The 26,246-nt window shown below is 34.3% G+C and overlaps 1 protein-coding gene across 2 annotated transcripts in view; it reads left to right on the top strand.

Moving 5' to 3' along the window:
• The first annotated feature begins 7,952 nt into the window (after positions 1 to 7,952).
• The window catches only part of LOC108343374 (protein MICRORCHIDIA 7), a 30,731-nt gene continuing 12,437 nt past the window's right edge, over positions 7,953 to 26,246 (top strand). For both annotated transcript variants that reach the window (XM_052875336.1, XM_017581623.2), the window contains exons 1-7: positions 7,953 to 8,585; positions 16,379 to 16,453; positions 16,595 to 16,629; positions 16,709 to 16,787; positions 24,103 to 24,195; positions 24,283 to 24,367; positions 25,929 to 26,004. In XM_052875336.1, the coding sequence (XP_052731296.1) occupies positions 8,186 to 8,585; positions 16,379 to 16,453; positions 16,595 to 16,629; positions 16,709 to 16,787; positions 24,103 to 24,195; positions 24,283 to 24,367; positions 25,929 to 26,004 (843 nt within the window). In that variant the 5' untranslated portion in view covers positions 7,953 to 8,185. The remainder of the gene's footprint in view (positions 8,586 to 16,378; positions 16,454 to 16,594; positions 16,630 to 16,708; positions 16,788 to 24,102; positions 24,196 to 24,282; positions 24,368 to 25,928; positions 26,005 to 26,246) is intronic.

Raw genomic sequence — 26,246 nt, 5'->3', positions numbered from 1 at the left:
TACAAATTCAATTGAATTAAAAATAAAAAAATACAAATTAAGATTTAAAATAAATGTATTTACTTTTAAAACAGTATGTATTAAATTATAAATTAGATTAAGTGATCTTAATTTTTTTAACATAACAATTATGAAAGTATTTATATTGTTTAACGAATTTACCTGTATCGAATGTGAAGAGTTAACACTTCAAACTTTCTGTCTGTCAGGGGTATCTTTTTTCTATAATCTCTTCATCCTATGTTTATGTTACTCAATGATGTGAAAAGACCTCGTGTCTATAAATCATTGCACGTGCCCATTTACTTTGAATATGTGGAGAACAGTGATTTAAAACATTTAATCAAGTTTGGCTTAAAGTCCTAATATTTAATAGCAGTAAAAGTGCAGATAAAAAAAAATACTAATCAAATTAAAAACTAACAGTCAATTTTCACCATCTTGTTTATATTTTGTTGTTAATTAATTCTCTATAATAAATTTAACTTTAGTTGTTTGTATAAAATATCCACTTGTTTTGATAGTCTGGACAAATTCCATATATGGTCATTTAATGACTCTACCTTTCTATATTTAAAACCTTTAATTAAAATATATTTATGACCTTATAATCATTTTCACTTCTAGAAATAAAAGATTTTGGTTTCACCGAATATATGCATTCCTACCTGCTATCGCTGACCAAAAAGAAAAAGAAAAGACATCTAGAAGCTTTTCATAATAAAATAATTAAAAAAAAAATCGTGACTTTAATGCCATGGGAAAATCCCACAAATGGTTATTAAATAAAAAAATGTTTTTTGTATTTTAAACACATAGTTTAGGAAAATATAAGGTGTAATCTTATAAACAATTGACTTTTCAGGTTAAGAAACTGAATTTGAAGGGGTTGGATGGATTGGTAAAAAAATTTCTTTCCTATAACTGTAATTCTCACACAATTTTTTAAGGTCACATTATTTGGTCTTTTTACATAGATTTTTGAACTCAATTTAAAAAAAAAAAGAATTTACAAGTTATTGTATCTATTAATTGTTTTTTTACTCAATATTAAACTTAAATCTAGACTTCAATTCCAAACAAATAATTACTAATTTTCGCACACAATTTTGAACTACTTGCAACATTTAAATAAATGGAGTGGTTCACTTGCCCAAATAATAATCTAGAAATAAAAGAGAAATTTATCAAATTAAAAGATTTTTTTACTTCCCTTTCTAGTTATTAAGATAAATTTTCTTGAACTAAAATTAGTAAAAAAAATATATATACCAAAATATTTTTTTAACCAGGTAATTAATTATGTGAATCTTTTTTCTAAAATAAAATGTTGCAAGGTCATTGAATTAATTCATGACTATGTACGCGTCTCCAACCACACCATATGCTCACACTCATCAGGTTTTGATTTCAATATGCAATAATTTGAAGGAAGAAAGATACAATTGTGGGACATGAACTTATGACCAACAGTTTTATATTGGTGGTGTTCAATACTGTTTAATGAGTATGTTTAATCTTGTTTTACTTATAATTATAGTTACCAAAAGCATCTATAACATTATTTTATTATTTTATGTTATCTAATTAATAATGACATACTATTTAAATTTAATATAAAATAAATGTAAATACTCACATATTTTATTTTTACAATTAACTATTCATAAATTCAATAAAATTATATGTATTTTAATCTAATAAAATTGTAAATACACATACTATGTATTTTCATTAAAAATGATCAAGAGAAACTAGGTAGAAAAAATGGATGGAGAAAAATAATGGATAAAGAAATTAGACGAAGAAAGTTTATGGATACAAATAATTGAAAATGATGGGTAGAGACATTAGATGAAAAAAGTGGATATAGAAAAATAATTAAAAATGTGGGTGGAGAAATTAAATAGAGAAGATGTGTGGATAAAAATAATTAGAAAAATATGAGTGCGAAATTAGATGGAGAAAATAGGTAAAAAATAATAATTAAAAATGATGGTGGAAATTTATATGAAGAAAATGGGTGGTGAAAAATAACAAATGTAGAGAAATTAGAGGGAGAAATAAAGAAAAAATAATTGAAAATGATGGGTGAAAATAATTGAAAATGATGGGTTAAAATAATTAAAATTGATGGATGAAAAAAATTAGATGAAAAAAATGGGTTTAGAAAAATAATTAAAAATTTTAGTAGAAAAATTAGATGATGAAAATGGATGGTGAAAAATAATAAATATACGATGGGTGAAGAAATTAGATAGATAAAATGGTGGAGAAAAAATAATTAAAAATTATGAGTGGAAATATTAAAAGACAATGTGAGTACAAAAATAATTAAAAATAATGGATGAAGAAAGTGAGTGAAAAAAATAATTAAAAATGTTGAATAAAGAAATTAGATGGAAAAAATGAGATAGAGAGAAATAATAAAGAGTGGATGGAGCAAGTAGATGTCTTAATACATATATAAATGAAGTGTAGCTGTTAAAAATGAATTCGAGTTATTAACTAGATAAATAGTACGCATATCAAATAGTGTGTAAAATAAAAATAAAGAAGGAAAATATTAAAACATAGATAATGTTAAATTTTTAGATATTAGACATATGGTAAATATTCACATATTACAATTATAACATATCCTTACGTGCTTTAAAAATAACAATATAATTATTTACCTGATTGATTAGTGTAAATTGTTTTATTTAACTATTAATTTTAACTTTGGCTCTTCAATATACCATTGAGATAAATCCCAGATAACTTTTACTGTTATATATATATATATATATATATATATATATATTTTTTTTTTTCTGACCTGAGTATAATTGTCTCCGTCTGCATATTCTTTTGAAGAGTGAGATAAGGTAAATAGTGTGATTTTATATTTATTAATGTATTATCATGAGTGGTAATACATCTAATAGGTAGAAAGTAGTGATTTATAGCGAGAGAGATGATGTTGAAAAAAAACTTTTAATGTATATATATTACATTAAATTTATTTTAACTAAATGACCTTTTGTTTCTATAATTATATAAGTCGAACTACTAACTCCATTTATTCTTACTTCTACTTACATATTAATTACTATTAACACATTAAGAAAAACAAACAAAGAAATACAAAATAAATTAACACATTTAAGGGAAAACCAATATATGGAACAATATATCATAAAAAAGACTTTATAATACTACAAACAAAAGCTAACTAACATGTGTATTGTTTAAATTTCACACGATGTAATTCTAAAGTTTCACTCATCATTTCTAGAGAGAGTACTCTTATTACTACAATACTTATACACAATATTTCTAAAAGATTAATGTATTGAATGAATTTATGAGATGATCTATCTGTCATACTTATTCATTATCTATAATGCCATGATAAAAATAGGATTAAGATAAAACCAATCTAATTCAATAAGTCATGTCAAAATTAACTTCACTAGCTCCTTAAGTATGTTTCTTTTTTATATCATATCGTCGTCTGACTCTGAAGCTTTTTTTGTCTCCCACCACTTAGATATCATACTCTATGTGAGTTAGATACTAGTATAGTTACTAGAGTCTCACTCTCGGAATCTCCTTTCAATACATTTTGACATCCTACACGGTAGCATTTTTCCTTGAAAATAGTCACTTGAGATTCAAATTTTTTAAAACCAATAATGATATAAATATTTAAACCAAAATATACTTTTTCTAAATAGTCGCCCAATGTCACATCCTCGTCACCCAATGCTATCTAAACAGAGGCTTATAGTAAAACAAAATTGCCCAACAAAAAAATAGACACCCAATAAAATTTAAACAAAGGCTTCTTTCTAGTGCCATTTAAGTGTCGCTCATTGCTAACTTCTACTAGAGGTCACTTTGTCAAAAATATTTTTCACACTCGCTCAAAGCTTGTACGAGTGTTATTTTTGAAAAGCAATTAAAACATTTTGTAAATGACATCAATTTCATACATTTAGTATTGCCTTCAGACATACATAATAGGGTGCTAACACTTTTCCTAAGTGTAACTGACTCCCGGATCCAAACTTTGGTTTTATAGACCATGTGTTATTTTTCCAATTTTTTTCATAGTTTTCTAAAATAAACCATAGTGGTGACTCCAAACTCTGTTTTCAAAATTGTTTATTTTTCTTTTTTACGGTTTGTCGTCCTGTCGCGGCAACCTCTCACAAAATTTATGCACCTATCACTTTCATGGATACTATGTTTCTTCAAGACATCCTGTAACACTCCTTTAAGATGCTACTAAAATTTATAATATTTTCGTACATATGCTAAATATATTTAGTTGTCAACATAGAATGAGGAAATGAAAATGGTCATTTATTTCATCAACCAAATTTGTCACTCACTAAATTCATTTCCAATACTAAGAAAACATTTAAGGATAGTCTAAGACTTAAATTTTATTCAAAATACATTTGAAATACAAAAAAAAACATGTTCCCAACATAATCCCCAGACTCCTCATTGTTGTGCATCTAAACCATCATCTACGACATTATTTATTCACATATAACACAAGTCATACCATCATTACAGGTGGAAACCACAACCACAAACATGTAAATGTGTGCTTAGTTAAAAGAAAACACAATTAGTAAAGATAATCACATCATAACATGCCTCATTCAATATTTTGATATGTATTTTCAAATAGCAATTATTATCATATATCAACCAACAATCATGAATCTACGTGTGTTTCAGCCTAAGAGGTTCAATCTACAACATAATCCTTACACGTAATTGTCCAGCACAAGTATCATTTCCCACCACTTTCCTAGAATGCTTCATTTTACAAGCACACCACTTCCCACCACTTTTCGAAAGAGCTTCACCGAGCAAGTATAGTACTTCCCGCCACTCTTTCAAGGAGCTTCACTAGGAAGTGCACATTGCTACTCCCCGACACTCTTCTATACAGCTTCATTAGGCAAGTACACATTGCTACTCCCCATCACTCTTGTAGAAGGTTTCACTAGGCAAGTACATCTCTGGAACTACTACGTCAAGTATCCTTACCTTTCGTTCAGACGCACGTTTTCATTACACACATACAATCCAACCATTTTAATCCATAAAGTAAAACAAGCAGCATCCAACTCAACCATGTTCAACCATAACTCAACACCCAACAAACATAACTCGACAACCATCATAAACAACTCACTCAAACAACCAAACTCTGTCAAATAACCTAGTTTAGCCAAATAGCACAACTCGGCCAAACAACCAAACTCTGTCAAATAACCATACACATCTTGGTTCACCACTTGAATAGTTCAAAACAAATCCTAGTAGTGCTGGTTGAAACTATTACAACTCATATATAACTTAAATAAATCCGGTTCATACCTATAACCACTAATTCAATCTTAAGGAAAACATTTACAGGCTTAATATAATAACAATATGGAATAACCTAGAAACAATATAGTTCAAGACTTAATAAACACGTATCAAAGCTTAATAGTACGAACGTAGTTACATATAACTTGGTTCCAACCATCAACATACTTTATTCAACATCTAAATATTATATATTTAAACTTAAACAACACCACTGTTCAAACTCAAAATAATCCAGTACAACCATAAACAACATGTACAACCCAAAAACATCATGGTTCAATATATCAATAGCTCAATACAACTTAAAGACAACATGGTTTCAAGCCTAACTAGCACGGTTCAATACTTTACTAACCACTTGTTAAAATCATAAACATCTCGGGATAAAAAGTACGATTCAAACTAAAATAATACGGTAGTCTTCCCTCTTGATTAACTAACCATTATACACTTTTCTTTTAACCACTAATCACTTCACAAATTATGTACAACACTATAACCAATATTGATAATATATAGGACAACAAAACCATAAATTATTACTATCATCATCATGCATCGAAACAATAAGTATACCTTATACTTAAAGGGAAGTGCAACAAATTATAATATTGAGTTAAACTTCCATTAACACTCTACATCGAAACAATAAGTATACTTTATACTTAAAGGAAAATGCAACAAATTATAATATTGAGTTAGACTTCCACCAACACGCAATTTAACACATGAACTTTCCAATCCTATCAACCACGAATCACTATAATACTATAAACAACCAAAATATTTAACCATTCACAAATACGATCATGTCAGAACCATTAGAGAAACATATCATTACAAGTTATTTCAATGTGCACAAAACATAAAAAAGCAACAAAAAAAAATGTAAGTTTTACAACCTCATTACTAAGCTCTTCAACATGTCCATAATCATACAGAAGAAAAAAAAAGTTAACCCATTTACCTCTACTAATAGAAACTGTAACCCCCTCAAAAATCATACTCACCATAGAAGTTCTGTCTTCTTTCACACCGATGTATCGTCACACATATTTTATTATAATGTATTTTAAAGTTACATGTATTTCATTATAATATTATTATAACATCACACGTATTTCACCATTACCTATATATTATTTATTTTTTTAATATAACTATTTGTTTAAGAATATTAATATTTAAGTGAAAAGTCTCAGTCTTCTCAACCGTTGTCTCGGGACTAACATATTTTCAGTACTAAACATTATAATTTCTATTCAGCATAGTTCTATTTGAATATTTCATCATATATTTAGTCAATCCGTAAACATATCCATTATTTTGAGAACACAACACGAATTCCTCAAAATGGTTAACATTTCTTACTTTATTATAATAACATATTGATAAAGAAGAACATATTATTATAATATATACATGTATACTAATCTTAAATTTTATATATAGGTTTTCACATAGTCTATATTATTTTTAATTAAACTTCTTCAATATTTAATATTTAAGGTTAATCAAGATTACTTTTGTATGATGTTAATCATAATTGTATTGATTATTAATTTTTTGATATTGATGATTGAAGGATTTTTTTTAAGTTGATGATGTAAATTGGTTCTTTTAAATTAATATTGATAAAAAATCTAAGTTAATATTCACTAGAAATTTTATCATTTAACATTAAAAAAACTCTTAATTATTGATAACAAATAAGATTTATTTTGTTGATAAAAAAAACCATTACAAATATCAATAAAAAATCTCATCTCCTTTTTAATATATTAGTCCATAAAATTCTAACTAATATCAGACAAAAAAATAATAATGTTAAAAATAATATTTTTTACAATTTAAATTACAAAATAACTTTATAATATTAAATTTTTTTTAATTCCTATCAATACATAAATAACTATCCTAAAAACTTAATCATAGAATCCAGCTAAAATCAATTAAAAAAAGACAGAATTATTTCAAATCTTTACCTCTTTTAAGATAGCATTTAAAATTATTTAGTTTAAATAACTTAAGTAATCTTTCCAAATTTTGAAATTGAAAATTTTAAGTTGTTCCTTAAAGAAAAATTATATTTTTTTATAAAATATTTTAAATCCTTCATAAAAATAAATGATTATATTTATAATTATTTATCAAACATGTCAGTTATTTTAATTTTACATTGTTAGAATTATTTATTTTAATATAAATATATATCTTTTTCAATTTTACTTTTTTAGTAACTGTTCTTTTAATTAAAATAACTATTTTACCAATTTAATTTTTTAAATAAAAAATTATAGAGAATAAAATTATAAAATTTATTTATTTATAATAAAAAGTATTTATAATAAAAAATTATAAAACTTCTTAGTTTATTTTTATAAATTAGAATAATAATTTTATAACTTTTTATTATTAAAAACAGGAACACAAAATCGCTGTATATGTAAATTAGGTTTGATAAATTTTTTTTGTGTAATCTAATTCAATCTATTTTAATTTTTTTTTTAAAATAAAAAACATATTCTTGGAGTTTGTATGACTTGGTCACAGATTGTTTAGAAAAATAAATTGAGGAGTTGGTGCACCAGAGTTTCCGCCCAAGACCAGAGTATTTGTTCAGTCTCTTTTCCCCTCCCAAGAGAGACTCAAATCACCCTTTTGCTTAAGATTTTCCTCAATCCTTCTTGGATCATAATCTTCAATTTTCAAATCTGCACAATAATCTTCTCTCATATATTTTGGGTATTACTAAATCTTTTGAATCTTCATTTTCTTTTTCTTTGTCCATTTAAGCGGGATGGATGTCTCTGTAAAGGAGGAAGTATCGGAGGCTCCCATTATAACAAAGAGGAAAACGCGAACCGAAACTGTTACGGCGCCTCCTCCTGACTCCGTCATCGAACTCAGCGACAGCGATTCGGATAGCGATTCGGAGAACGATGTTGATTCGGAGAACGGAAGAAGTCCTTCTACGAAGCGAAGGACGGAGGGTGAAATGGTTTTGCCTGTTGGATTCCTCAGCCCTCTCCCTCCGGAGGCCTCTCCACCGGCACCTCTGCTGGCTTTGCCGGCGCCAGAGTGGGCTTCTAATTCCGCATCACGATCTAACCATACATTGGGAGTGAATAGCTGCAAGCAGTTCTGGAAGGCTGGGGATTACGATGGTGCCCGCTGTGGTGGTTCTGATTTTTCAACAGGTGCTTTTTCTTTTGGTTATGTTATATGGAACTGTTACTTATAATAGGAGTGGTTGTGTTTCAAATTATTTTATATTTTGTTTTCGTTTTTTGGCCTTTAATCTTTAACTATCAGTGGTAAAAAGTAATGTTTTTATTTGTTTTTCATTATTTTCAATTATTTATTTTTTAACCGCGGTTGGAAGCCATTCCACTGATATTTTACTACAAAAAATCAAGAAAATGAAACCATAAAGCCTCCTGTCAGTTGTTTGATAGAAAGTACGGAAATGACACCAACTATGTAAAGATAAACAATGGTGATACACAATGCATGTTTCTCCACTAATTTCTAATTATGGTTATTCCAAACTGTAAGCAATTTACCACGAATGTTCTAACACCAAAAGTTTAAAATTAGAATGAATATTAGATTCTTGAGATGCCTTTTAGATGTCAGGGTAGTTATACCATTTCATAAATTTCTGTCGAACCCAAATATACAAATTTAGAAGTTTAGAGTTAACCTCTTCTCCTGACAATCAAACTATACCGTCGACGGTTAGAAGTGGACTTTAAGCCTAACTCAACCCCCAAAAACCGACTTATAAGGTGATGTTTACATCCACTTATAAACTATGAATTGGCTTTATCTCTAGTCGATGTGAGACTTCCAACATCCAAAAAAAATGCAATTGGGAATGACATTTTGAATGCCGATATATCTAGTACTAAATTGAATAGGTAATGACTAAAGGTGGACCCTGACATAATCCTATATCTTATAAAGTCAAAGTCGAACTTTAAATTAATTTAATCTTACTATTAGAAATAAAGAAGATTGGGAGAAAATATCCCTTGTGTGTTTAGACTACACATAGGGTAGTTTATTTATATTGTAAGATATGGGCCAATGCCCTTAATACAGAATAGACTAAGCCCAAATAACAAAGACACACATCTTAACATCTAACACTCCCCCTCAAGCTGGAGCATATAAATCATATGTTCCAAGCTTGTTACAAAGATAATCAATTCTAGGTCCTCGTAAGGACTTAGTGAATATGTCTGCCAACTGGTTGCTTGAGTTAACAAACTCAGTCTTGATATCTCCAGATATGATTTTTTCTCGAATGAAATGACAATCAACTTCAATGTGTTTGGTTCTCTCATGGAAGACAGGGTTAGAGCTAATATGGAGAGCAGCTTGATTATCACATATAAGTATCATGTGAGTGACATCTCCAAATTTCAATTCACTAAGCAATTGTTTAAGCCACACAAGCTCGCAAGTAGCTGATGCCATAGCTCTATATTCTGCTTCTGCACTCGACCTTGCCACAACACTTTGCTTCTTACTTTTCCAAGATATCAAGTTGCTACCAATAGAGACACAATATCCAGAAGTAGACCTCCTATCAGAAGGCGAACCAGCCCAATCAGCATCTGAATAGCAAACGATCTTTGTATCGTTGTTAGGGCCATATAGCAAACCTTTTCCAGGTGATCTTTTAATATACTTCAGTATACGAACAACTGCATCCCAATGGTCTTCACATGGGGAGTTTAGAAATTGACTCACCACACTAACTGCGAAGGAAATGTCAGGACGCGTAACAGTAAGATAGTTTAATTTACCAACTAGTCTTCTGTACCGTTCAGGATCTGAGAAAGGCTCCCCCTGATTTGGTAGGAGTTTGATGTTAGGGTCCATAGGTGTCTCAACAGATTTACAATTCATTAACCCTGTTTCCTCCAAGATGTCTAACGCATACTTCCTCTGAGATATGACAATACCATCATTGGATTGTGCTACTTCAATACCCAAAAAGTACCGGAGTTTGCCAAGATCTTTGGTTTGAAAATGATGACAAAGGTGTTGTTTCATCTGAGAGATGCCAAGATAGTCGCTTCCTGTGAGAACAATATCATCGACATACACTATTAAATAGATACATCCAGCACTCGAGTGGCGATAGAACACTGAATGATCCGCTTCACTGCGAGACATACCAAATTGTTGAACAACACAACTGAATTTACCAAACCAGGCCCGAGGAGACTGTTTTAGGCCATATAAGGATTTGCGAAGACGACATACCAATCCAGATGACTCCCCCTGAGCAACAAAGCCAGGCGGTTGCTCCATATAAATTTCTTCCTGCAAATCACCATTGAGAAAAGCATTTTTGACATCAAGTTGGTAAAGAGGCCATTGTCGAAGAGCGGCCATGGCAATGAACAGGCGAACAGAGGTCATTTTTGCCACTGGAGAAAAAGTATCACCATAATCCAAACCAAAAATCTGTGTGTAGCCTTTGGCAACCAGTCGAGCTTTCAGACGATCAATGGTGCCATCAGGACCAACCTTGATAGCATACACCCACCTGCAACCAACAACAGACTTTCCAGATGGTAATTGGACAAGCTCCCAAGTTCCACTTTCCTGTAAAGCACTTAATTCATCCATCATAGCTTGACGCCAACCGGGATGAGTTAAGGCATCACCCACAGATTTGGGAATTGACACAGAAGAAATGGATGAGAGACAAGTATAAAAAGATGGAGATAATCTGTGGTAATTAAGAACAGTATAATGGGGGGAAGGGTTACGGGTAGAGCGTATACCTTTACGGAGGGCAATAGGCAAGTCAGACTCAGTTGCTGGAGCCGGAGGAGACACATGAGGCGGCACCGGAAGTGAGTCATGAGGGAGACAATTACGGCGACTATAAACCTGAAGGGGTGGAGGTGAAGGATGATCCTGTGGTGAATGAGAGTCTAAAGAAGGAGAAGACAAAATGGGTGGAGCATCACCAGGAGGATCACAGATAAGAGGAATATCAACAGTAACAGGGAGAGGTACAGAACTAGAAGATAGATGTGAAAAGTAAAAAGAAGACTCATCAAAAGTGACATCAGCAGAGATAAAATGACGATTGAGGGAAGGGGAAAAACACTTATAGCCCTTTTGTGACCGTGGAAATCCTAAGAAGACACATTTGTGAGACCTAGGAGACAACTTATCAAGACCAGGACTAAAATCATGAACAAAACATGTAGACCCAAAAACTCGAAGAGGTAATGGATGCAGAGGGTCTTGAGGAAATAAGATAGAATGAGGGATTTTGTTCTCTAGGACGGAAGATGGCATGCAGTTGATAAGATAACATGCCGTGAGAACAGCATCACCCCAAAAATGTGAGGGTACTTGACCATGAATGGGAAGGGTACGAGTTGTTTCAATAAGGTGTCTATTCTTGCGCTCAGCCACCCCATTTTGTTGAGGGGTATAAGCACATGAGGTTTGGTGAAGAATGCCATGAGAAGCCATAAAATGTTTAAACTGTTGAGAAAGGTATTCACGGCCATTATCACTGCGTAAAGTGCGAATAGAAACCCCAAACTGAGTTTTTATTTCATTGAAAAAGGTTTGAAAAATAGAAAACAACTCAGAACGATTCTTCATGAGAAACAACCAAGTACATCTGGAATAGTCATCAATAAAGGTAACAAAATACTGAAATCCTAAAGTTGACGTAACACGACTAGGTCCCCAAATATCAGAATGAACCAATGAAAAGGGGGATGACGCTCGTTGTGAAACACTACGAGGAAAGGAACTACGAGTATGTTTACCTAACTGACAAGACTCACACGACAAACTTGATAATTTGGACAGACTCGGAACAAGTTGCTGCAGTTTGGCAAGACTGGGATGACCTAACTGAGCATGAAGAAGGGATGGTGACTCCATGATTACGCCAGCTTGTGGAGAAGGGCTGAGATGATATAGGCCATGAGACTCACATCCTGTGCCAATCATGTGTTTCGAACTCCGGTCCTGCAACCAAACAAAATCTTTGGTAAAAGAAATAACACAATTAAGGGAACGAGTTAGACGACTTACGGACAATAAGTTAAACGGAGACCCAGGGACATAAAGTACATTATCAATGGATATGGAGGGAAAAATATGAACAGTACCAATACCACGAGATGAGACTCTAGACCCATCAGCCATCGTTACCGAGGGTAAATTAACCGAACATGACAAGGAAGAAAACAAGGACTTGTTACCAGTGATATGATCGGTGGCGCCTGAGTCAAGGACCCAAGATCCGAGAGAGTGAGTCAGACCAACAAAAGGAGTACCTGTGCGTGTAATAGAAGCAGATGTAGTGGAACTAGAGTGTTGACGATCCTCATACCATCTGAGAAATTCCTGAAAGAGTAAAGGGTTATTTATGGGATTTGATGTAGGATGGTCTGCAGACGGTGATGGGAGAGGTGGATCAGAATTAGCCATTGCTATAGGTCGAGGAGGATGTCCATGAAGCGCATAACATCTATCAATTTTGTGGCCTAGCTTGCCACAGTGGTCACATTTTGGACGTCCTTTACCTGATTGGCAAGACTGACTCCGATCATCAAGTTGGGCAGCCATGGAGAGGGAGAAACCCTAAAAATTCAAAGTGCTCTGATTGATGCAACGACCACAGATCCAGAAAGAGGGCGAGGAGGCGATCACGGCGGTGCTGATCGGCGGTGGAAAGCTCCGGCGACGCGCCGGCACGCGCGGCGGCAGCGGCGACTCTTGCGGCGGCGCGTGAGAGGTCCGACCGCCGCGATCTTCGTACGACGGTGGTCGCCCGGCCGAGACGCTTCCGATGGTGTGGTCGCCGGTCGATTCTGGAACTCCGGCGGCGGTCCGGCGACGGCAGCGGCGGCGACTGCGACAACAGCAACAGTGATGGATGCCGGAGACCGTGGAGTTGACTGGAACTATTCCTGTGCTCTAGATACCATATTAGAAATAAAGAAGATTGGGAGAAAATATCCCTTGTGTGTTTAGACTACACATAGGGTAGTTTATTTATATTGTAAGATATGGGCCAATGCCCTTAATACAGAATAGACTAAGCCCAAATAACAAAGACACACATCTTAACATCTAACACTTACAAAACTAACCTATAAGATAAGAGATGTATCCCACAAATCTTGATAAGATAGAGTGTGATACCATCTTATAAAGTGACCTTGAAGTCTAACTTAATCACTTTAAGCTTAACTCAACTTCATAAATTTGGCTTATAAGGTGAGGTTTGCATCCACTTATATATTATAAATTGACTTTTTCTCTAGTCGATGTAGGACTAACACTCCTCTCACGCCGATGTATAGACATCATCTCGAGCGTGAGACTAGACATTAATGGGTGGTCCGATAGCGGGTGGAACATGTCTAACAAACAACAAATATCGCTATGATAGGCTCTAATCGTGCTTTGATACCCTAGTGAAATTTAAGCCTAACTCAACCTCATTAAACCGGTTTATAAGGTGAGGTTCACTTATATATTATAAATTGGCCTTATTTCTAATCTATGTGGGACTTCCAACACACTCCCCTCACGCCGAGGTATAGACATCATCTCGAGTATGAGACTAGACATTAATAGGTGGTCCAATAGCTGCCCGATAGTGGATGAAACAACATGTCCAACAAACAACAAATATGGCTAGGATAGACTCTAACCTGAATCTGATACCAACTTGAGAATTAAACTATAAAATAATTCTAGAGGGCTTGATTGATCCTTCTCATAATCTTATATTTATAAGAATAAATTGATACAAGAGTACATGATAATTAGGTTAACCCTAGACACAATATAATCACGATAAATGGGGTAACCCTAGACACAATATAATCACGATAAATGGGGTAACTCTTGACATAATATAATCATGATGAATAGGATAACCATTAACACAATATAATAATGATAAATAGGATAAATATCCTAACATATATATATATATATATATATATATATATATATATATATATATATATATATATATATCATATTCTTAATCAACATGATATCTCTAACACTATCCTTATAAGAAAATCTTTAGCCTTGCCTCTCGGAGTTCTTGGTATTGTAGTTACTCTTTCATACGTCTTATATAGCATGCTTATAAGGGACACCATTTTTTTCCGAAGTCTTTTGTAACACTTGTGATGAAAAACCCACTCATCTTTGGAAGGATCTTACAACATCAATCAGTTAAGCCTCTACAAAACATCTATTAAGAAAGTAGAAGAACTCTATTATTCAGCCAAGAATTCAAAGAAATTAAAGAAATAAAAGCACGGAGGAGAAAAAGAGAGGTAGAACACATCACATTCATAAAAAATGATATGTGCAAGTGAGGGTCAATAGTTTGAATTAAGCAATTAGAAGATGAGAAAATTAAGAGTAAGTTTCAAACACAAGAAGAGAAAATCTTTCTCAAAAAAAATAACAAACCTATAAAATTTAATTGAACAAAAGTTATCTACAAATGATGGAGCAAGAAAAACTTATAGAAGCTTTGACTAACTAAACCATTCCTATCTACTAACTAGAGTTTTCTAACAAGGATCGAGGAAACTCCCTAAGCACACCAAACAAAATAGGGTTCGGTCATCACAAAGTGCTAGCTCCCTTTGCAAGTTTTGGTTCAAAAAGTGGATCCCCACTTCCTATAAGTGAGTTGAGTCCCACTTCATTATTGAGGATCTTTAATACAATTGCGTTCCCACTTGCGGGATTTGTGTTTGCTCCTTGGAAACACCTATGGGACTTCTATAAACAATGCATCTTGATTTGTCTAATGCAACTATACTGTTGTTTACAAGCTCTGTTATTATCCTCTACATTTTTAAGGGAAGTTTGATGGTCTTCATGATCTGGCTTTCTAACTTTTAGCACTTGACCTTGTAACGGTCCCTTGTGCTTCTTGACTAGTAGTTCTTTGTGCCTCTAGGTCTTCAACTTGTCTTTACGCTTGATAATTTTTTTTTCAAATAAAGAAAGTAGAAAATAAGCAACATCTCTTGTTGACTTTTATCTTCTTTCTTTTTTTTTGCACGAGAAGGATTTTGAGAGTTAGAATCCAGTCATCTGCAAGAAAACACAGCTAGCCCATCTTATCCTCACAGCTTAGTATTCATTCAGCATGTTTTTCAACTACCCTACCTTGTCAGTATTCTGTCATGTTCTAAAAAACTCAGCAATCCATCCTATCCTCTCAGGCTTGTATTATTTTCGATATGGTTCAGGACTACATAACTCTCAGGGGCCCAACCAAGTATTTAGTGGGCAAAACCCTTTCCTTTTCTGTCCGCCCTAGGTTCTCATCTCAGGAGTTTGTTCACCTCTGTTCCACAAGTATGATTTGTTCCCAGCTTTTTCCTAGTTTGCATAGGTCTGTACTTTTTAAATTATAGTGCACAGGTATTTTTTCTTTCTTCATCTCCTTTAGGCTTGTTGATGTTGTTACAGAGTAGTTTTTATGACTAAGATTGATGATGATGGTATATCTAGACTATGATTTTTTTATTATTAATGATGAATTGGTCTTTATTTTTGTAGTTGTATCTGAAAATGTTTATTTTGTACGCATAATCTTAGTATAGTACTGATCATTTTATCCACTTCTACATGCTTTTGAGGTTGACACTATGAGTAGCTATTGAGTATGTAATATGATTCTCTTGATTATTATGTTCGGATTTGATTGATCAAGGATCATCGTTGTGAGCTTGTTAAGTTTTGATAGTCATTCATTGATTTGGACGCGATAGTTTAATCAAGGTCCAACAAGCAACCCTTTCTGAACCTTCTTTGTTATAGATAATTTTTTTGCCCTTTTTTGTTTACTTTTTGGTGTCTGGCTGTCACAAAACTGTGGTTCTCTGAAGCAGCCTGTGTTGTTGGCAATGTAACTTTAACCTGATATTTCTTCTAAAATCTGCAGTTGGTATGGATCATGTCAGAGTTCACCCCAAGTTTTTACACTCTAATGCCACAAGCCACAAGTGGGCTCTTGGAGGTAAAGGGAGAAATGAGCAAATTTGTATTATTGGATAATGATTATTTGTGATATTAACTATATTTTTGTTTTCATTCCCCTAATTCTTGGAGGTTTATTATTATTTAGCATACTTAGATTAGCTATCTTACGTTTCTGTAGCTTTTGCTGAGCTTTTGGACAATTCATTGGATGAGGTATGTGTTTTTTCCCATCCTTTTAATAAAGCACCGCTTGTAATTATTGCCCTGCCTTACTTCTTGAATTTGAGTTCAGGTTTGTAATGGGGCGACATACGTTAATGTAGATATGCTTATAAATAAGAAAGATGGCTCCAGGATGTTGCTGATCGAAGGTATTTCATTCATATAATGTTTACTTAAGATATACGAGAGGAGAAAAGGAGCATATTCTTAGCTATGATGATTGATTTTGTTAGTAAAACAGAAGGAAGTAGGGTGTGCAAGAGTATCCTGTAAAATTTCGTAGAATATGTGGCCTTTATTCCTCCATGAAGAAAGCAAGTCTTAATTTATATTTCTGTTTTGTTCTGTTCTGAAATTCTTGCATACGACTTTACGCAACTTGTCTTAAACAAGTGCATGCTAAGATTGAATCGGTTATTTGGAGAATACATTATTATTATTCCTTTAAATATTTAGGCCTACCACTAGTTCATTAATAGTCTCTTTATTTCTTTAAGTTGATATCCCAGGTACACATACCCCTGCACCTTTTTACATTGTGACAAAATGAGTTCAACCCATTTTCAAAATATTCAAGCAACCCTAGGTATCTCTGGGTTGGGTGTAATTGACCATAACTTAAAAAAAGGTTATGAAAGGGTGACCTACCAAATAAATAAAAAATAGAAGAAAACCCTTTTAAAATGTATCCATAACCATAATTAATGACCGTTAATCAGTCCATAAAAAGTGTCACCAGTACATTGGAAGTCCAGAACTAGAAACATTAATACTTGCCCATTAAGGGTGGTTGCGAGCTTTTGATTTTCAAAACAAAATCATTTGTCTAAACTGGAGATGAAATGATTAACTTGTTTCACCAAACTTCTATTTCATTTTCAAGATCAAGAAAAAATAATTTGCAAGTTTGGTTTATGGTTTTAAATCAACATACTCTCATTATATTTGATAGTGGTCTTTCCCATCATTGCTGCACTATAATCCCATTGACATCACTACCACTAACATTGTCACCACCACAGTTGTCAAATTTGAAGTCTACTTGAACTTATGAAATTTTGTATGCTTGACCAATAGACTTGACTCATACCTGTAAGAGTTTACCTAATATAAAAAGTTCTACTTAGACAACTATTATGACATAAATACATAATGCTAGGAACTAGGTTTATGCTTAACTCATTCTCCTAGAATTGGCTTGTAAGGTGAGGATCAATGAATGAATATCTTGAATGTGTGATTAGATATTGTCAAAACCGTGATTGGAGTGGTATTAATTGGCATAGTGTATTTTAGGAAGTCTTTTATTTAAATGTGCTGTATTTCTGTAACTGCTGGGTGCTGCCGTTAATAGGCTATTTATGTTTGATTGATCCCGTAATGTTAGGGATTTGTCCAGTAGAATTAGCAGCCCATATTTCCTAAAATATGCTGCTGACTTATGTATACAAATAGAGGTTAACAACCTCATAAGAAATAATAAGAAAGAATTCTATCCTAAATTTGAGATGGTATCAGAGCTCCCGATTCTTGGGAGTCTCTGACCGTGTTATTTATTCTAAATCGCAGCCTTTATTGCTGCTTGACCTTTAACCTAAAACTGCACCAGCCTTTATTGCTGTGCCACCGTCAAGCCTTCATTGCTTATCGTGAGTGCACCTAGTCATGGCTGAAGTGGTGAACCTGGAAACTGGGGACAGAATCCAGACGGCTGGAGAACTGCAAAATATCCATTCCGCTTATAGGTTAGATGGAAAAAACTACCTCAAATGGTCTCAAATTATTAGGACCATACTGAAAGGGAAAGGGAAGATCAGTCACCTGACTGGTAATGCACCGGATGAGATGGATCCCAAATTCAAGTCATGGGATGAAGAAGACTCCATGATCATGGCGTGGCTGTGGAATTCAATGTTTCCAGAAATCAGTGATACTTGCATGTTTCTAAAATCAGCAAGGGAAATCTGGGAGGCAGTAGAACAAACTTACTCTAAGGCCAAGGATGCTGCTCAAATTTATGATGTAAAGGTGAAAACCGTGGCTGCCAAACAGGGAGGTAAATCTGTAACGGAATATGCCAATCAACTTAAGTCCCTATGGATGGAATTGGATCACTATCGGGTTATAAAAGCAAAGTGTTCAGAAGACTCAGCAATTCTAAAAGAGTTTATTGAACAAGATAGGGTCTATGACTTTTTGGTGGGTTTAAATCCTGAATATGACCAGGTCCGAATTCAAATCTTGGGAAAGGAGAAAGTCCCAGGGCTAAATGAAGTGGTAGCCATTATTCGGAGTGAAGAAAGCAGAAGAGGGATGATGCTGGAAACCTCAACCACCGAAAGCTCTGCAATGATAGCTGAAGGAGGAACAAGTATGGTTGCCAACCAGAAGAAAAACTGGGGTCCTAGTATGGAGAAGAGACATGAGGAGATTTGGTGTACCCATTGTAACAAGCCACGCCACACAAAGGAAAAGTGCTGGAAATTACATGGAAAGCCCCCAAGCCGAGAATGGGGGCTGAAAGATGGGAGGACCTCAAACAAAGAATGGGGGCCGAAAGGAGAAGATGGGAAAACCTCAGGCAGAGAATGGGGATGGAAGGGAGGCCCACAGAAAAAAGGAGGAGGGCAAGCATATATTGCTAATGGACAAGGTGCAGAATCTGTCCAGTTGAATCATGAAGAGATAGAACGGGTAAGATCCATCCTCAGTAAATTGGAGAAGCCTACAGGTACGTGCTCCTTGACATATTCTGGTAAGGTTCCATTACAGTTTGGACTTAATGTTTCAGATACACCATTTACACATTACTGGATATTAGACTCTGGAGCCACTGACCATATGACCCCACTACCTAAATACTTCTCCACATATTCCCCATGTCCTAGTAACAAGAAAATTTCCACAGCAGATGGAACCCTCATAACTGCAGCCGGACAAGGAGAAGTCCAAATAAGCCCATCCATAACCTTAAAAAATGTCCTTCATGTCCCCAAATTATCCACCAACCTAATTTCTATACAAAAGCTCACTAAAGATCTTGCATGTAATGTTGTTTTTTATAGCAACACTTGTATATTGCAGGACAAGAACTCGGGGAGGACGATTGGACATGCTAGAGAATGGAATGGCCTATACTACATGGAGGATCCTAATCTGCCTACCAAGAGTCTCATCTCTAAATCCATCATGACCAATAAAGAGAAGGTTCAACTTTATCATTGCCGTTTAGGACATCCGTCATTTCGAGTTGTGAAAGTACTCTTTCCTTCCTTGTTTAAAAATTTAAGTGTGGAGAGTCTTCATTGTGAGGTGTGTGAGTTAGCAAAACATAAACGTGTACCGTTTCCCATGAGCAATAAGATGAGTCATTTCCCATTTTCTCTTGTTCATACTGATGTATGGGGTCCTGCTTATGTTCCTAATATTTCCGGTGCTAAATGGTTTTTAACATTCATTGATGATTGTACCCGGGTGACTTGGGTTTTTTTATTGAAACAAAAATCTGAAGTTAGCTCTGTGTTTGTCCAGTTTGTCTCTATGATTAAAAATCAATTTGGGGTCAATATCAAAAGAATGAGGTCTGATAATGCCAAGGACTACTTTAATCTTGTACTAAACTCTTTTTGCCAAAAGGAAGGGATAATCCATGAGTCTTCATGTGTGAACACACCTCAACAGAATGGGATTGCAGAAAGGAAAAACGGTCACCTTTTAGATCAAACTAGAGCTTTACTTTTTCAAAATCATGTTCCTAAAAGATTTTGGGGGGAAGCCCTTCTTACCGCCACTTATCTAATCAATAGACTACCTACTAGGGTTTTAAACTCAAAAAGTCCCATGGAAGTTCTATCCTCATTCTACCCACACCTTGACCCTACAAATAAACTCCAACCTAGAATATTTGGGTGTGTATCCTTTGTACATGTTCATAGTAATGAAAGGGGGAAATTGGATCCTAGAGCTGTCAAATGTGTTTTCTTAGGATACTCTACCACTCAAAAAGGGTACAAATGTTTTCAACCCGGTTCAAAACGATTCTATGTGTCCAGAGATGTCACCTTCAATGAACAAGAGAGCTATTTCAAACAGCCTCATCTTCAGGGGGAGAATGTTAGAGAGGAAGATGAGACTCTCATGTTCCCAAACATGACGTTTGGGCCTGAAACTGGAACAAATGGCAGCATTGTTGTTGAACCTGTGAGATCTGCACCTGAACCCGTGAGATCTGCACCTGATGGTGGTGGCAAATTTGGAAAGGTATACTCAAGGAGAGAAAAGGCCATTCTGGAATCTAGCAATGTCCAAGAATCCAACCCACCATCACTACATGAGGTAACACCTTCAAATCCTATAAATTTTGATAATTCTAATGAGTTTGTTTCTGAAAATCTAGAAACCCTTGATCTACCCATTGCCCTTAGAAAGGGAACTAGAACTTGCACCCAACAGCCACTTTACCCACTATCAAATTTCGTATCCTTTGAAAAATTCTCACCTACCCATAAAACCTTTCTCACTAACCTCAACTCCACACACACACCTTCCTCTGTATCTGAAGCATTGTCTGACAGGAAATGGAAAAATGCCATGGATGTGGAAATGGAGGCGTTAAACAAGAATAGGACCTGGGAACTTGTCACCCTACCTCCTGGAAAAAAACCAGTGGGATGTAAGTGGGTATATGCAATAAAGTATAGGGCTGATGGGACAATTGAACGGTACAAGGCAAGGTTGGTGGCCAAAGGCTTCACTCAAACCTATGGAGTTGATTACTTGGAGACATTTGCCCCGGTTGCTAAGATGAACACGGTCAGAGTATTATTATCACTAGCAGCAAATAATGATTGGGATCTGCAACAGTTTGATGTGAAGAATGCATTTTTACATGGAGACCCTGAAGAAGAAATATACATGGAGTTGCCCCCTGGTTACAAGGAACAGGTTGCTGCTGGAACTGTTTGCAAATTAAGAAAGGCTCTATATGGGCTGAAACAATCTCCAAGAGCATGGTTTGGAAGATTTACCAAAGTAATGACAGGTCTAGGCTACAAACAGAGCCAAGGGGATCACACATTATTTATCAAACATTCAGCTTCAGGGGGAGTAACAATTCTATTAGTGTATGTAGATGATATTATACTGAGTGGGGACGACAAAAGGGAACAGCAAGTGTTAAGCGAATGTCTTGCCAAGGAATTTGAAATCAAGACACTAGGAAGGCTTAAATATTTTTTGGGAATTGAAGTGGCTCATTCTAAGAAAGGAATCTTCATATCTCAACAAAAATATATTACAGACTTGCTTAGAGAAACAGGGAAGACAGGCTGTAGACCAGCGAGTACTCCAGTTGATCCAAATATAAAATTGGGAAGTATGGAGGATGATATTGCTGTGGACAGGGAAATGTATCAAAGACTTGTGGGCAAACTTATTTACTTATCGCACACTAGACCAGACATTGCGTTTGCTGTAAGTCTAGTCAGCCAGTTTATGCACCAACCAAAGGAAGCACATCTACAAGCTGCTCTTAGAATTGTCCAGTACTTGAAAGGGACCGCTGGAAGAGGGATTTTGTTCAAACGGAACAAGAGTGTAAGCCTTGAAGCATATACAGATGCAGACTATGCTGGGTCAGTGGTAGATAGGAGATCAACCACAGGATACTGCACCTTCTTTGGTGGAAACTTGGTGACTTGGAAGAGTAAAAAACAGAGTGTAGTGGCTAGATCAAGTGCTGAAGCCGAATTTCGAGCAATGGCCCACGGAATATGTGAACTTTTATGGCTGAAGATTATATTGGAAGACTTGAAGATAAAGTGGGATGAACCTATGAAGCTATATTGTGACAATAAATCTGCAATTAGCATAGCCCATAACCCGGTGCAGCATGATAGAACCAAACATATTGAAGTTGATAGACACTTTATAAAGGAAAAGCTAGACAGTGGCATGATTTGCACACCATATGTATCTACTCAGAACCAACTTGCAGACATACTCACCAAGGGACTGAATTGCATTAACTTTGAAGGAATTGTCTCCAAGCTGGGAATGGAAAATACCTATTCACCAGCTTGAGGGGGAGTGTCAAAACCGTGATTGGAGTGGTATTAATTGGCATAGTGTATTTTAGGAAGTCTTTTATTTAAATGTGCTGTATTTCTGTAACTGCTGGGTGCTGCCGTTAATAGGCTATTTATGTTTGATTGATCCCGTAATGTTAGGGATTTGTCCAGTAGAATTAGCAGCCCATATTTCCTAAAATATGCTGCTGACTTATGTATACAAATAGAGGTTAACAACCTCATAAGAAATAATAAGAAAGAATTCTATCCTAAATTTGAGAGATATTATTAGGTAGTCTACCAGGAGCCTAATAATGGTGGCATAATGGCTCCAAAGAACTTGACTAGGTTAGGCTCCATATGGCTTTGATACTATGTTAGTAAATGAGTTTATGGCTAACTCAACTCTACAACTGACTTGTAATGTGAGGATTGTACTTCACTTGTATATTATAATTCGGCCTTATTCCTAGTCAATGTGAGATCTCTAATAGTGAGTTTATACCTAATTTAATCTCACAAAACCGACTTGCTAGGACATAACATAATACATTTAGAACAATAATAATTCAACTTTTGAACTTTAATAATAAGGAAAAGTAGCAAGCCTTATATTACAAGCGAGGTTTGTAGTGTTGAATTAAGATTTAATCCACTTAAGATCTTATAAGAGCCTATTGTAGTAACATTTGTGAGTGATAGCATATTGTCTAGAGATATAGCAAAAATTAAGAGTGTGATAACTTTGTCTTGTGTACCTGTTTTGTATGATTTCAAACATATTGACCCACTACTTGACTTGAAAGTTTACATGAGTTTAAAGAGTTTGATAGAGATTTAAATCGTTTCCACTACCTATGATAGTGAACTCCTTAGAGTTTAAGCTAACTTAACTTGAATTTGACAACCTTTACCACCACCACACACAAAACCCTTAAACTAATTTGACATGATAAGTAGCTTTCAAAGTGAGTTTATTTCAAAATTTGAAATTAAAAAAAAGAGTCCTGATGAGTAGTTCTTTAAAATTTTCAGACTTTCAACCATAAACCACTCCATACTGGTCTGTTGCACATTTACATCAACAAGTTCACAACCAAAAAAAAAGTCCTGATGGGTTACTGTATATATAAGAGAAAGTGAAAATAAGTTAATTTGATGCTACCAAACGTGTTCAACTCTTAGAGATAACATAAGATCGTTTTGCCATCTCCACTGAAAAGTAAAATTTATTATTTGACATGAGAGGAACACGTGAAAAAGGTTTAGAAATTTGATTTTCTCTTATTAGTAGAATCACAATAAAAGTGCTATATGCTCTCTCTTCTTTTTACCACTCTCGTTTTCTTTTTATTGTCAAAAATCTAAAATGTTTGATCTTTAATTTCTATTTCAGATAATGGTGGTGGGATGGATCCTGAAAAAATGCGTCAATGCATGTCACTGGGGTATTCTGTGAAAAGCAAATTGGCGAACACAATTGGACAATGTAAACCTTTACTCCGGGTAGAATGTAAATCTTGTTGAATATTCTTGTCAAATGGAGTATGCTTATCTTTTTGTGTTCATGTGATAGATGGAAATGGCTTTAAGACAAGTACCATGAGGCTAGGGGCTGATGTAATTGTTTTCTCCCGTTTTCCGGGGAAAGATGGGACAAGGTTTGTTTAGATCCCTTTTTGCTTCATTCAAATTTGTTTCCTAGTTTGAGATATGTTCTGCACATAGGGGGAAAATTGCTGTGAGGCAATCTAGTTATGATTAAGTATTTGTTGGATTTATAATGCTTGTTTTCATACACAATGATATATTATTACCTTTTACCAAATTTATAATAGCAATTGAATGTAAGGTTATCTTGCTATTGTATTTATGTAATAATATTTCCCTTATAAAATTATGTGAGGTAGTTCTTCATTTATCACATTAAAAAAGAACTATTCAATGTAAGGTTATCCTGCTATTGCAGTTAAGTGATATTATTTTCTTTTAGGGTTAAATATGTTTTTAGTCTTTGAACTTTGACATGAAATTGAAATTCGTCTTTGTTCCAAACTTTGATACATTTTGGTCCCTAAACTTTAAAAATGAATGGATATAATCTTTTAATCCAATTACGTTAAATTTTTTGACGTGTCAAACATGTTTCATGTTAGCATTTGAGTTGTTTACACTCTTTGACATGTTCCCACTTCAATATCAGTCGGGAATGTCGTTTAACAAGCCCAAAAAAAATTGTATCATTGGATTAAAAGGATTATATCCATTCATTTTTAAAGTATGAGGACCAAAATGTACCAAAGTTTGGGACATGGATGAATTTCAATTTCGTGACAAAGTTTAGAGACTAGAAACATATTTAACCTTCTCTTTTATCACATTGAAAAGCTAAACGATTTGCTTATCTTTTATCATTTGTGAATTTTAGTTGATGAAGTTTCTGTAGTTGTCATCCTGAGGAGCATGTTTACATTAAGTGTGCAGCTTAAAACACACCCATATCAAGTGTTCCTTGTTTGTTGGGGTTCAATGATTTTGTTCCACAGGAATAAATATATATTTAGCATTTTAGTTACCTGGTCTACTACTGTCAACCAGTAATTGTAGAATTGCTGTTATTAATAGCCACTGTTTATATTGTGCTTGAAGTGTCTTGTGTCCTTGTCTACCGCCTGCTATCATGTTTATCAAAATCACATGAGAACCATAAAATTGTGCTCAGGTTGACATTAGAATAAAAAGGAAATAAAAAATGACATTTGATGTTTTTGTTTCTGGGTCACGGTTTATGCACAATGCATCCAGGTGATAATTCCGTGGTTCACTGGCTCTGTTTTGCAAGCCTCTGTCTGTTTGGGTTTTGGCGTTGTGTTGTTGTATCAAATGAAGATATCTTTGTTGATATTTTTCTCAGCTGTGTTATGTAGCGATGTTCTCCTTTGCAACCTCAACTACTCTCCCATTTGCTTTCTATTGTCCATTTCATACATTGTAGGTTGGGTCATATTAGGGTTTTTGTTTTTTTTTTCTCTTTATGACATTTCGGAATGTTGTGCCTCAGTTTTAGTCCAACAACTTTTTTTTTTTTTATGTAAGACATACATAACATAATAGAGTTAACTAAATGATAATAATAAAACTATGATAATTATTGTTCTTATAAATTTATCGTTTTTCATGACTTGCTTATATATCTAATGGGTGATTTGGATGTTTTATTAGCTCTACTCAAAGCATAGGCTTGCTGTCTTACACATTTTTGAGGAGTACGGGAAAGGAAGACATTGTAGTACCCATGGTAATTTGTTTTCTTTACTTGTAGATTTTAGTTATTTTGAGTATATTTTATTATTAGGAGTGAAACTAAAGCATTTATATTGATTTTTGTATTGCATATTCTCCTATGATACACAAAAGTCTTCCCCGTGCTCTCAATATACATTGCATCTTTGACCTTTGTCATTATTGGCTCAACCTTGCAATGATTATCTGAATTTTCTGCTGTGAGGGCCACTAGGTTTTCAAAACATTATTCATGGA

This window comes from Vigna angularis, chromosome 1 (assembly GCF_016808095.1).
Source record: "Vigna angularis cultivar LongXiaoDou No.4 chromosome 1, ASM1680809v1, whole genome shotgun sequence".
NCBI lineage: Eukaryota > Viridiplantae > Streptophyta > Magnoliopsida > Fabales > Fabaceae > Vigna > Vigna angularis.
This window is presented reverse-complemented; position numbering and strand designations above follow the sequence as displayed.